Source organism: Mustela lutreola, chromosome 12 (assembly GCF_030435805.1).
Source record: "Mustela lutreola isolate mMusLut2 chromosome 12, mMusLut2.pri, whole genome shotgun sequence".
Classification (NCBI taxonomy): domain Eukaryota; kingdom Metazoa; phylum Chordata; class Mammalia; order Carnivora; family Mustelidae; genus Mustela; species Mustela lutreola.
This window is the reverse complement of record NC_081301.1, coordinates 62,315,346-62,329,330: the sequence shown is the minus strand read 5'-3', so window position 1 is coordinate 62,329,330 and position 13,985 is coordinate 62,315,346. Positions and strand designations below refer to the sequence as shown.

The window sequence follows — 13,985 nt, the reverse complement described above, 5'->3', positions numbered from 1 at the left end:
GGAAGAACTGAGATAAATTTCCTCACCCACATTGAGGGTTTAAACCATCTTCCCATCTTATTCTTTTGTCAGTGTTTCTGTGTATTTATTTTTTTTCATTTATTTATTTTTTTCATTTATTTATTTTCAGCATAAGAGTATCATTATTTTTTCACCACACCCAGTGCTCCATGCAATTCGTGCCCTCTATAATACCCACTACCTGGTACCCCGACCTCCCCCCCCCCCCGCCACTTCAAACCCCTCAGATTATTTGTTTTTGTTTTTGTACTATTTTCTTATTCTTACAAGTCTTTTTGGCTGGGTTTTTTTCTTTTAATTTTGTTGACCCTTTTGTTTGCTCATTTTTGTTTTTGTACCTTATAAATCTTACTTTGGGGACTCATTTTGGCTGGTTTTCTTCTTTCTTTTTTTTTTTTCTCTTTCACACTCTTTTTTTCTTTTTTCTTTCTTTTTTTAATATTTTTTAAAATATTTTTTTTAAGATTATTTATTTATTTATTTGACAGAGAGAGATCACAAGCAGGCAGAGAGGCAGGCAGAGAGAGAGAAAGGAGGAAGCAGGCTCCCTGCTGAGCAGAGAGCCCGATGCGGGACTCGATCCCAGGACCCTGAGATCATGACCTGAGCCGAAGGCAGAGGCTTTAACCCACTGAGCCACCCAGGCGCCCTATTTTTTAAAATATTTTATTTATTTATTTGACAGACAGAGACCACAAGTAGGCAAAGAAGCAGGCAGAGAGAGAGAGAGGAGGAAGCAGGCTCTCCGCAGAGCAGACAGCCCAATGCAGGGCTCAATCCTAGGACCCTGGGATCATGACCTGAGCCAAAGGCAGAGGCTTTAATCCACTGAACCACCCAGGTGCCCCCTTTTTATTATCTTTTTGATGGTGACTTCCAATTGCTCTGAAACTTTCCAGAGTGCAATTTGCCTGGATTGCGGTTGATATTTTCAGCCATACCTCCTCTCAACCATCTCTCACCAAACTGACTAAAAGGAAAAATACACAATAGAGGAAAAATTCGGAGACTGTGACCTCTGCCAGAAAACTATTGGATATGGGCATAAACAATATGTCAGAAACAGATTTCAGGGTAATAATTATCCAGGAAATGGCTATGTTGGAGAAGATCATTAGTGGCAACATAGAATCTATCAGGGCAAAAGTGAGAGTTGACCTGACAAAACATTAAAATGCTTTCAGTGAGATCCAATCTAATCTAAATACTCTAACAGCTAGAGTAACTGAGGCAGAAGATAGAATTAATGATCTAGAGGACAAACTGATAGAGAAAAAGGATCAGGAGAAGGCATGGAACAACCAGGTTAGAAGCCATGAAAACAAAATTAGGGAAATAATTGATGCCATAAAATGTTCCAACATCTGAATTATTGGGATCCCTGAGGGGGTGGAGAAAGAGAGAAGACTGGAAAATATAGTTGCACAAATTTTCCCAGTCTGGGGAATGGAAGAAGTGTTCATGTCCTAGAGGCAGAAAGAACACCCCCCAGAATTAATGAATCTAGAAAGACCTAAAGGCACTTGATAGTAAAACTGACAAATCATAATTTTAGACAAGAGATTCTGACAGGAACTGGGGGAAGAGAGTACTTATGTACAGAGGAAGTCCATCAGAATAACATCAGACCTGTCCACAGAAACCTGGCAAGCCAGAAAGGGCTGGCAAAACATACTCAGGGCACTAAATGAGAAGAATATGCAGCCAAAAATATTTTGTCCAGAAAGGTTGACATTCAAAATGGACAGAGAGAAGAAGAGCTTCCAAGACCAGCAAGGTTTAAAAGAGTATGTGACCACCAAGCTGGCACTACAAGAAATACTAAGGGGGGTTCTATAAAAGAAGAAAGAACCTAAGAGTAGCAGAGACCAGAAATTTACAGAGACAATCTATAGAAACAAGGACTTTGCAGGTAACATGACATTAGTAAAAACATATCTTTCAATAACCACTCTCAACATGAATGGCCTAAATGCTCCTATAAAATGACACAAGGTCACAGATTGGATAAAATGACAGGACCCATCTAATATGCTGTCTACAAGAGACCCATTTAGAACCTAAAGATACATCCAGACTGAAAGTGAAGGGATGGAGAAGAATCTCCCATGCCAATGGGCCTCAAAAGAAAGCTGTGGTAGCGATTCTCATATCAGATAAATTAGATTTTAAACTAAAGACTGTAGTCAGAGATACAGAAGGACACCACATTATTCTTAAAGGGTCTATCCAGCAAGAAGCTCTAACCACTATAAACATTTATGCCCCCAATATGGGTGCAAACAAATACATGAGCCAACTGTTAATCAAAATAAAGAGTCGTATTGATAAGAATACATTATTGTAGGGGATCTTAATGCACCACTCTCAGCAATAGACAGATCATCCAAGCAGAAAATCAGCAAAGAAAAAAGAGCTTTGAATGACACACTAGACCAGATGGACCAGAACATTCCACCCTAAAACAACAGAATACTTATTCTTAAGCACACATGAAACTTTCTCCAGAATAGACCACATACTAGGTCACAAATCAGGGCTCAACTGATACCAAAAGATTGAGATTATTCCCTGCATATTCTTAGACCACAGTGCTTTGAAACTGGAATCTCAACCACAAGAAGAAAGATAAGAAAAAATCCAAACACTTGGAAGCTAAAGACCATCCTGCTCAAGACTGTTCAGAACAACCAGGAAATAAAAGAACTTAACAATTCATGGAAACCAAAGAGAATGAAGACACATCAGTCCAAAACCTATGAGATATGGCCAAAGAGGTCCTAAGGGGGAAATATATAGCCATCCAAGCCTCACTCAAAAAAATTGAAAAATCCTGAATACACCAACTCTCTTTACACCTTAAAGAACTGGAAAATCAACAACAAATTAAGCCAACCCTACACACAAGAAGGGAAATAATCAAGACTAGAGCAGAGGTCATTGAGTTAGAAACTAGTGATACAGTAGAACACATCAACAAAACTAGAAGCTGGTTCTCTGAAAGATTTAATAAGATTGATAAAACACTGACCAAACAAATCCAAAAGAAAAGAGAGAGGACTCAAGTTAATAAAATTATGGATGAAAGGAGATAGATCACAACTAACAGCAAGGAAATAGAAACAATCATCAGAAATTAGTATCAATAGTTATATGCCAATAAGTTAAGCAACCTAGAAGAAATGGATGCATTTCTGGAAACACATAAACTTCCAAAACTGAAACAGGAAGAAATTGACAACCTGAATAGACCAATATCTAGTAACAATATTGAAGCAGTGATCAAAAACTTTTCCCAAAAAAACCCCAAAAATCCAGGACCTGAAGGATTCCTTGTGGAATTTTACCAAACATTCAAAGAAGAAATAATACCTATTCTCCTGAAGCTGTTTCAAAAATGGAAATGGTAAGAAAACTTCCGGACTCTTTCTATGAAGCCAGCATTACCTTAATCCCCAAACCAGGCAAAGACCCCATCAAAAAGGAGAATTTCAGACCAATATCCCTGATGAATATGGATGTCAAGATCCTCAACAAGATCCTAGCTAATAGCATGGTACTGGCATAAAAACAGACACATAGACCAGTGGAACAGAGTAGAGAGCCCAGATATGGACCCTCAACTCTATGGGCAAATAATCTTCGACAAAACAGGAAAAAATATACAGTGGAAAAAAGACAGTCTCTTCAATAAATGGTGCTGGGAAAACTGGACAGCTATATGTAGAAGAATGAAACTCAACCATTCTCTTACACCATACACAAAGATAAACTCAAAATGGATAAAAGACCTCAATGTGAGACAGGAATCCATCAGAATCCTAGAGGAGAACATAGGCAGTAACCTCTTCGATATCAGCCACAGCAACTTCTTTCAAGATATGTCTCCAAAGGCAAAGGAAACAAAAGCGAAAATGAACTTTTGGGACTTCATCAAGATCAAAAGCTTCTGCACAGCCAAGGAAACAGTCAAGAAAACAAAGAGGCAATCCACGGAATGGGAGAAGATATTTGCAAATGACAGTGCAGACAACAGATTGGTATCCAAGATCTATAAAGAACTCCTCAAACTCAACACACACAAAACAGGCAATCATATCAAAAAATGGGCAGAAGATATGGACAGACACTTCTCCAATGAAGACATACAAATGGCTATCAGACACATGAAAAAATGTTCATCATCACTAGTCATCAAGGAGATTCAAATTAAAACCACATTGAGATATCACCTTACACCAGTTAGAATGGCCAAAATTAGCAAGACAGGAAACAATATGTGTTGGAGAGGATGTGGAGAAAGGGGAACCCTCTTCCACTGTTGGTGGGAATGCAAATTGGTGCAGCCTCTTTGGAGAACAGTGTGGAGATTCCTCAAGAAATTAAAAATAGAGCTTCCCTATGACCCTGCCATTGCACTCCTGAGTATTTACCCCAAAGATACAGATGTAGTGAAAAGAAGGGCCCTCTGTACCCCATTGTTTATAGCAGCAATAGCCACAGTCGCCAAACTGTGGAAAGAACCAAGAGGCCCTTCAATGGACAAATGGATAAGCAAGATGTGGTCCATATACACTATGGAGTATTATGCCTCCATCAGAAAGGATGAATACCCAATTTTTGTAGCAACACGGACGGGAGTGGAAGAGATTATGCTGAGTGAAATAAGTCAAGCAGAGAGAGTCAGTGATCATATGGTTTCACTTATTTGTGAAGTATAACAAATAGCATGGAGGACATGGGGAGTTAGAGAGGAGAAGGGAGTTGAGGGAAATTGGAAGGGGAGGTGAACCATGAGAGACTATGGACTCTGAAAAACAATCTGAGGATTTTGAAGGGGTGGGGGTGGGAGGTTGGGGTACCAGGTGGTAGGTATTATAGAGGGCACGGATTGCATGGAGCACTGGGTGTGGTGCAAAAATAATGAATACTGTTATGCTGAAAATAAAAAATAAATTTAAAAAAAAGATCCTAGCTAATAGGATTAACAGTACATTAATAATTTACATTAATAATAATTGATTATAATTAATAATAATCATTACTATAAATTAAGGATTATTATTATTTATAATTAATAATTAAATCATAACCAAATGGGATTCATCCCTGGGATGCAAGGGTGGCTCAGCATTCACAAATCAATCAATGTGATGGAACAAATCAACAAGAGAAGAGAGAAGAACCACATGGTTCCCTCAATTGATTCAGAAAAAGCATTTGACAAAATACAGCATCCTTTCATGATTAAAACTGTTCAGAGTATAGGGATAGAGAAAATATTCCTCAACTTCATAAATCCATCTATGAAAAACCCACAATGAATATTATTCTTAATGAGGAAAAAATGAGAGCCTTCCCACTGAGACCAGGAAAATGACAAGGATGCCCACTCTCGTCACTGTTGTTCAATATAGTACTAGAAGTTCTAGCAACAGCAAACAACAAAAGTAAATAAAATGTATTTTAATTGGCAAAGAAGTCGAACTTTCTCTCTTCACAATGACATGATACTTTATATGGAAAACCCAAAGAATTCCACCCCCAAATTACTTGAATTTATACAGCATTTTATACAGCAGGATGCAAAATCAATGCTCAGAATTCAGTTCCCTTCCTATACACTAACAAAGAAACTATAGAAAGGGAAATTAGAGAATTGATTCCACTTACTATAGCACCAAAAACAATAAGATGCCTTGGAATAAACCTAACCAAAGAGGTAAAGGATCTGTACTCAAGAAACTATAGAACACTCATGAAAGAAACTGAAGAAGACACAAAGAGATGGAAAAACATTCCTTGCTCATGGGAAGAAGAAACCTTGTTAAAATGTCTATTCTCCCCAGAGCAATCTATATTTTTATTCCATCCTGATCAAAATTCCTGATCAGGGACGCCTGGGTGGCTCAGTTGGTTAAGCAGCTGCCTTCGGCTCGGGTCATGATCCCAGCGTCCTGGGATCGAGTCCCATATCGGGCTCCTTGCTCCGCAGGGAGCCTGCTTCTCCGTCTGACTCTGCCTTCCACTCTGTCTGCCTGTGCTCGCTCTCGCTCGCTCTCTCTGACAAATAAATAAAATCTTAAAAAAAAAAAAAAATTCCTGATCAAAAATGGGAATTTTTCAAAGTGAAGGAACAAACAATCCTAAAATTTGTATGGAACCAGAAAATATCCTTAATCACTAAGGAAGTGTTGAAAAAGAAAAAACAAAGCTGGGGGCATCATGTTGTCTGATATCAAGCTTTATTACAAAGCTGTGATCACCAAGACAGCATAGTACTGGGACAAAAACAGACACATAGACCAATGGAACAGAGTTGAGAGTTTAGAGAAGGATCTGCATCTCTATGGTCAAGTAATCTTTGACAAAGTAGAACAAAATATCCAGTGGAAAGAAGACAGTCTCTTCAATAAATGGTGCTGGGAAAATTGGGCAGCTAAGTATAGAAGAATAAAACTTGAACATTCTCTTACACCATACACAAAGGTAAACAAAATGAATGATAAACTTCAAATTGAGAGAGGAATCCATCAAAATCTTAGAGAAGAACATAGGCAGTAACTTCTTCGACATTGGCCACAGCAATTTCTCTCAAGACATGTCTCCAAAGACAAAGGAAACAAAAGTGAAAATGAATTTTTGGGACTTTATCAAGATAAAAAGCTTCTGCACCACAAAGGAAACAGTCAACAAAGCAAGAGGCAGCCCATGGAATGGTAAAGGATATTTGCAAATGACACTTCAGACAAAGGGCTCATATATAAGGTCTATGAAGAACTTCTCAAACTCAACACCTCAAAACCAGATAACCCTGTCAAAAAATGGGCAGAAAACATGAACAGACACTTCTCCAAAGAAGACATACAAATGCCTAGCATACACATAAAAAAATGTTCATCATTAGCCATCAGGAAGATTCAAATCAAAACCACATTGAGATACCACCTTACACCAGTTAGAATGGTTTAAATTAACAGGAGAGGAAACAACAAGTGTTGAAGAGTATGTTGAGAAAGGGTAACCCTCTTACACTGATGGCAAGAATGAAAGTTGGTGCAGCCACTTTGGAAAACAGTGTGGAGATTCCTTATGAAATTAAAAATAGAGCTACCTGCAATTGCACTACTGGGTATTTACCCCAAAGATACAGATGTAGTGAAAAGAAGGGCCATATATACCCTGACGTTCATAGCCAAAGTGTGGAAAGAACCAAGATGCCCTTCAATGGATGAATGGATAAAGATATGATTCATATATGCAATGGATATTATGCAACCATCAGAAAGGATGAATACTCAACTTTTGTATCAACATGGACGGGTCTGGTGGACAGAGAGAATCAATTATCATATGGCTTCACTTACTTGTGGGGCATTAGAAATAGCATGGAGGAGACTAGGAGAAGGAAATTAAAAGTAAATTGTGGGAAATTGGGGGGGCAGGGAGAGGAACCATGAGAGACTGTGGACTCTTAGAAACAAACTGAGGGTTTGGGAGGGTAGGGGAGTTGGGGGATGCATGAGCCTGATGGTAGGTAGCAAGAAGGGCGCATATTGCATGGAGTCTGGGTGTGGTGCATAAAAAATGAATCTTGGAACACTGAAAAAATAAAATTAAATTTTAAAAAAGATGCTATAGACCTTTTTTTTAGCAAATAGATGTGCTTTTTAAAATATTTTATTTATTTGTCAGAGAGGGAGCATGAACAAACAAGAGGAGCAGAGGGCAGAGGGAGAAGCAAGTTCCTTGATGAGCAGGGAACATGATGTGGGATTCAATCCCTGGGATCATGACCTGAGCCAAAGGCAGATACTTAACCAACTGAGTCATCCAGATATCCCACTACTATAGACCTTTAGTTGCTTTCTTGGTCTCCTACATTCAGTGCTTGTAAATGGACAAAAATGGATGGAATGAAATAATATCAAAAATTTTCAATTGTTTAGAATCCCAACAGAAAGCTGAAGAAGTTTGCCAGATGTATTTTATGCAGCTGCGCTCTGGCCTTATCATAGAAAAGACGGCCTGTTATTTTAGGAAAGAAATCACCAAAAGGCATTCCCCAAGAACAGGTAAGGGGAAACTACATTTCCTGGTAACTCTTCAATATTGTAATGGGTTTCTCTCTGCCCTTATTTACCACATAGTGAATGTATAATTTTTTTCCCTTGAGCAAATTTTCCTTCTGAAAAAAAGTAAGGATGCTGAATTACTTTCTAGCCATTTTCAAAAGGACATATAAAACTTTTTTTATAGCATGGGAGAAATGGCATTGTTACAATATTAAGTGAAAACAGATGATATAAAAATTATAAATATGTTTATAGTATTTTAAGTTTTTTTTTATTTAAAGGAATTAAACTAAAATGTTAATAGCAGTTTTTTGGGTGTTGATTCCATGAGTAACTAGTTTTCTTCCACCTGGGCTCCAACGGGTATGCCCTACTGGGGTATAAGTGTGCCAGGAGGTATTGATACTTCAAACTATAGGGCAGCTAAAGCCCTGGGATCAGTCCCAGCAATCAGCTTTGACTGGGAATCCTCAAAGAGGAGTAAAAAAGTTTGGGCAGAGTGGGTACTGACAGTCCACTCCTACTCTCTCCCTGTCCTCGAGGTGGAAAGTACAAAGAGCAACGTCTGGTATTCACTGCTTGTCATCAGCAGCTAAAGGAAGACTTTGACTGTGATGTACCTAGGACCCAGAAATGTTTTAGGGCAACTAATTTTCCAAGTATCCAAGGTATGACTGGTGCTGAGGGTGATATGGGTGTGAGGAGGGAGGAAAGACACAGGACCAGAACCACTCTAGGAAGCAGCTCCAAGTCAATGCTTACCTGTGTAACAGAAACTTCTGTCCATTTGCAGCCCACAAATCTATTCAGTGGTATTCAAACTAGGTACAGAGTAGCTGCTCTAACAATGAATGTACACTTTAAAGTTAGCCCTCCATTATTATTTTGAAATACTTGTTATGAATTGTAATCCCATATCATTATTCCTGGGGAAAATAAGTTATCCTTTGGGGAAAAAATCCCCACATTCCCCTCCCGCAAATTCCAACATTGACAATGAAAGAAAATTAAGAACTATTATATTTTTAAAATATAATTTCAACTCCTAAAAATTTTAAATGTTCAAATGGATTTAAGTATCACCTACTCATGCAAATAAAGTCCAAATTGATGGTGACCATGACCATCAAGAAGTGAAGAGATCATTATGAAAATTTGACCAGGAGTTGCATGTTGCCATTTCAAGCATAATCCTGATATAAATGTCTTTAAGTTCCCAAAAGCATACTTAAGTTTCTCATTCATTAAGTATCTTTTTTATAATTTTTTTTTATTTTTTCTATTTCTTTTCAGTGTTCCAGAATTCATTGTTTATGCACTACACCCAGTGTTCCATGCAATACATGCCATCCATAATAACCAACACCAGGCTCACCCAACTTCCCACCCCCACTCCCCTCCAAATCTGTCAGTTTGCTTCTCAGAGTCCACAGTCTCTCATAGTTCATCTCCCCCTCCAATTTCCCCCAACTCCCTTCTCTCCATCTCCCCATGTCCTCCATGTTATTCCTTATGCTCCACAAATAAGTGAAACCATATGATAATTGACTCTCTCTGCTTGACTTATTTCACTCAGCATAATCTCTTCCAGTCCTGTCCATGTTGCTACAAAAGTTGGGTATTCATCCTTTCTGATGGAGGCATAATACTCCATAGTATATATGGACCATATCTTCTTTACCCATTCATCTGTTGAAGGGTATCTTGGTTCTTTCCACAGTTTGGTGTCTGTGGCCATTGCTGCTATGAACATTGGGGTACAGATGGCCCTTCTTTTCACTACATCTGTATCTTTGGGGTAAATACTCAGGAGTGCAATTGCAGGGTCATAGGGGATCTCTATATTTAATTTCTTAAGGAATCTCCACACTGTTCTCCAAAGTGGCTGCACCAACTTGCATTCCCACCAAAGTGGCTGCACCAACTTGCATTCCCACCAACCACCACTTCTCCACATCCTCTCCAACACTTGTTGTTTACTGTTTTGTTAATTTTGGCCATTCTAACTGGTGTAATGTGGTATCTCAATTTGGTTTTATTTGAATCTCCCTGATGACTAGTGATGATGAACATTTTTTCATGTGTCTGTTGGTCATTTGTAAGTTTTCTTTGGAGAAGTGTTTGTTCATGTTTTCTGCCCTTTCTTTTGACATGATTATCTGTTTTGTGTGTGTTGAGTTTGAGGAGTTCTTTATAGATCTTGGATATCAGCCCTTTGTCTGTGCTGTCATTTGGTAATATCTTCTCCCATTTTGTGGGTTGCCTCTTTGTTTTGTTGACTGCTTCCTTTGCTGTGCAGAAGCTTTTGACATTGATGAAGTCTCAAAAGCTCATTTTCACTTTTGTTTCCTTTGCCTTTGGAGACATATCTTGAAAGAAGTTGCTGTGGCCAATGTCAAAGAAGTTACTGCCTATGTTCTCCTCTAGGATTCTGATGGATTCCTGCCTCATATTGATGTCTTTATTCATTTTCAGTTTATCCTTGTGTATGGTGTAATAGAATGGTTGAGTTTCATTCTTGTACATATAGCTGTCCAACTTTCTCAGCACCATTTATTGAAGAGACAGTCTTTTTTCCACTGCATATTTTTTCCTGCTTTGTCAAAGATTATTTGACCATAGAGTTGAGGGTCCATATCTGGGCTCTCTACTCTGTTCCACTGGTCTATATGTCTGTTTTTGTGTCAGTACCATGCTGTCTTGGTGATCACAGCTTTGTAGTAAAGCTTAAAATCAGGCAACGTGATGACCCTAGTTTTAAATCACTTTATTTCAGAAGTTCAGGAACAGACTCAATATTTAACATTCTTCTGTTTTGTACATTATTTTTCTTGGCACAATGCTATAACATAAAGAAAACATAACATTTTTTTTCTCAAGACCAACATAAATGGTCCCTAATTCTACACCAGTTTACACCAGCATGCCTTAGAAATACTTTACTTTTCTATGTGTGCTGGGACATTTTTTTTTTTTAAGTTGGGAATACTGTTCTAAGTGTCTCTGCTATTTAGCTAGAGGACAGAATGGTACTCACACTCTCCAGGATTGTTGGAAGTCTTTGAATAACTCCACACCTTACAGATTGGTATCCATTTAACCATGTCTATCAAAATACAGTCTCCTTGTCCACAGTCCCCCTGACTATAAGAAACAAGGAAACAGAGATGTCTTTAGGCAAAGTCTGTCACTTTTCCATCTTCTTTCTTTCCACCAAATCCTCCCCTAAACACACACATGACCTCCTATGGTTTTCAACCAAGAGACTAGCATCTCTAATCCCATTCAAGTGGTACACCTTACCCTTTGAGCTACATTAAGCTTGCACCCAACTTTTGTATCAACATGAACAGGACTAGAAGAGACTATGCTGAGTGAAATCAGTCAAGCAGAGAAAGCCAATTATCATATGGTTTCACTTATTTGTGGAGCACAAAAAATAACACGGAGGACATGGGTAGAAGGAGAGGAGAAGGGAGTTGAGGGAAATTGAAGGGCGAGATGAACCCTGAGAGACTATGGACTCTGAAAAACAATCTGAGCATTTTGAATGGGCCGGGGGTGGGAGGTTGGGGGAGCCTGGTGGTGGATATTACAGAGGGCACGTATGCATGGAGCATTGGGGTGTGGTGAATAAACAGTGAATTCTGTTCACTGAAAAGAAATAAAATAAAATATAAAATAAAAAGCTTGCACCAAAGGCTTTTATCTATCCAATGATGGTGGGCAAAGTGCAGCTCAAATTGTAAAGAAAAACAAAAATCAAAAACCTTTAAGGAAGCATTTCCTTTTGATTGCTGAAAGATTGTTCATGGGAAAAAGTGTGTTTGAATTCTTAATGACAAACTTTTCACTTGTTACAGAACATTCTGCTTCCCTGAGCACATACAATGATCAATCTATTACTTTCGTTTTTGAGGATGGAGGTTATGAGATCTATGTAGAAGACTTGAGAAAAGACCAAGAAAAAGGTAGAATATTTCTTTTGTCTATAATGATATAATGATGACTAGTAAAGTAAAAAATAAGTTTACCAAGGGGTGTCTGGATTGCTCAGACAGTTAAGTGTTCAACCCTTGATTTCAGCTCAGGTCATTGATCTCAGGGTCTTGAGATGAAGCCCCATATCAGGCTTTCACTAGGTGTGAAGCCTACTTAAGATTCTCTCTCACCTTCTCCTCCTGCTCTTGCCCCTCCAACTCCACCTCCCCCTAATAATAATAATAATAATGATGATGATGATAATAAATTTACCAAACCATAAACAGTGGACTACTTCAGACATAGCAAATAAATTCCATGCTGTGTACTAACTCCAATGCATTGGCAGCAGGTGCCTAAATACACTAAGTTGAGGAGAATTTAGAAGCTTTTAGGCCTTTCTTAAAATCACAAAAGTTTTGCTTTTATTGATATGTAACAAAAGAGGATATTTTCTGCTGTTAGGTATATGTTGAAATTGAAATCTTTTGATAAAATTGTATCTCGCCAAAAGGATTTTATGCATTCTCTTTCAGATAAGGTGCTATTCCGTTATTATGATTCCCAATCCCCCACTCATGGAACAGGTAATTTGGAGGGCTGGGCAGTTGTAGTGCTTGCATTCTTGAATTTGGGGGTAAGGACAAATCCAAAAATGCTCCACGTAAAAGACAGTCTCAGAAGGTTCTCTCCAGCCCACACTCATGGCAAAATCTTAGATTCTTACAGGATTTATTCCACCCATCCATTGCAGAATAATAGTGGCTTAAGCTACACAAAACTTTATTTTTATCTTAGCCAGTGCTGGAATAGCAGCTCTGTTCAACAAGTTGTACAAGGACCAAACTCCTTCTCTGTGACTCTGCCAACATCTACATGGTTCAAGATTACTTGCTACCATGACAATGCCCAATCAGCAGGACAAAGGAAGACATGACACATGAATTCTCTTTCCCTTTAAGGACAAAACTTTAAGTTGCAACTGACACTTCCATTCACCTCATATTTGTCAAAACTTAGTCACATTGCTATACTTTATTATAAAAAAACAGACTGGGAAATGTTCTATTATACAAGGAGGATAGTTGGATATTGGGAAACAACTATCAGTAGCTTTACATGCAGACAGGGAAGCTGACACCCAGATAAATACCAAATAGAGTCACAATTCTACAATTAGAAAGCAAATAAGGAAACCAAGGAGCTTAAAATTACCCCCAAATAATGGGGTGATTTTACTAAGTTTAATTTATTTTAATGGGGTAATTTTGCTAATTTTACTAAATGGGGTAATAACTAAGGAGCTTAAAATTACCCCAAATTGTCCAATAACTCTTTAGGAAACTAAACTTAATCCCATATTGTCCAATGATTCTTTAGTTTCACTTGGGTACACATACTTCTAAAAGACATGTAGGTTAATGAAACAATTATTTTACATCATATCTTGGACTCTTTTCCTATGTGTTAAACTCATTTAAATTAAAATGAGCTAAATTCTCAACTTTATAATTTAGATTTTTCAATTTTTTATTACTTTTTAAATTTACTTTTTTTTTTTAATTGCAAGGTGATGGTGTTGATGGCCAGACATTATTGGTAAACCTGAGCCCTACAAAAGACAAAGACTTTTTGCTGCATGCCAACAACAAGGAACACTCTGTGGAGGTAAAAGAAATATGCACTTAACTGTCATAACTAACTCCACTCACTCATGCAGATTTGGGTGTCTGGCATATTTCAAAGAAATTTTGCTTCTGCTATTGTACCTAAGACACGATCAGTTACTGCTAATAACTTGCTTCTAGCGTAGGAAAGGGAGATAAAGGGCATGTATAGCCTTGCTACAGAAATTCTGTTCTCTGCCAGCAGTGCACCTGGGAGCTATGCAGAATTTCAGGTTTCCTC

General features: G+C 38.1%; 1 protein-coding gene across 2 annotated transcripts in view; it reads left to right on the top strand.

Annotated features, from left to right (window-relative positions):
* The window catches only part of IL33 (interleukin 33), a 68,486-nt gene that overhangs the window by 31,532 nt on the left and 22,969 nt on the right, over positions 1-13,985 (top strand). For both annotated transcript variants that reach the window (XM_059142298.1, XM_059142297.1), the window contains exons 3-7: positions 7,971-8,096; positions 8,639-8,764; positions 11,960-12,067; positions 12,614-12,664; positions 13,648-13,745. In XM_059142298.1, the coding sequence (XP_058998281.1) occupies positions 7,971-8,096; positions 8,639-8,764; positions 11,960-12,067; positions 12,614-12,664; positions 13,648-13,745 (509 nt within the window). The remainder of the gene's footprint in view (positions 1-7,970; positions 8,097-8,638; positions 8,765-11,959; positions 12,068-12,613; positions 12,665-13,647; positions 13,746-13,985) is intronic.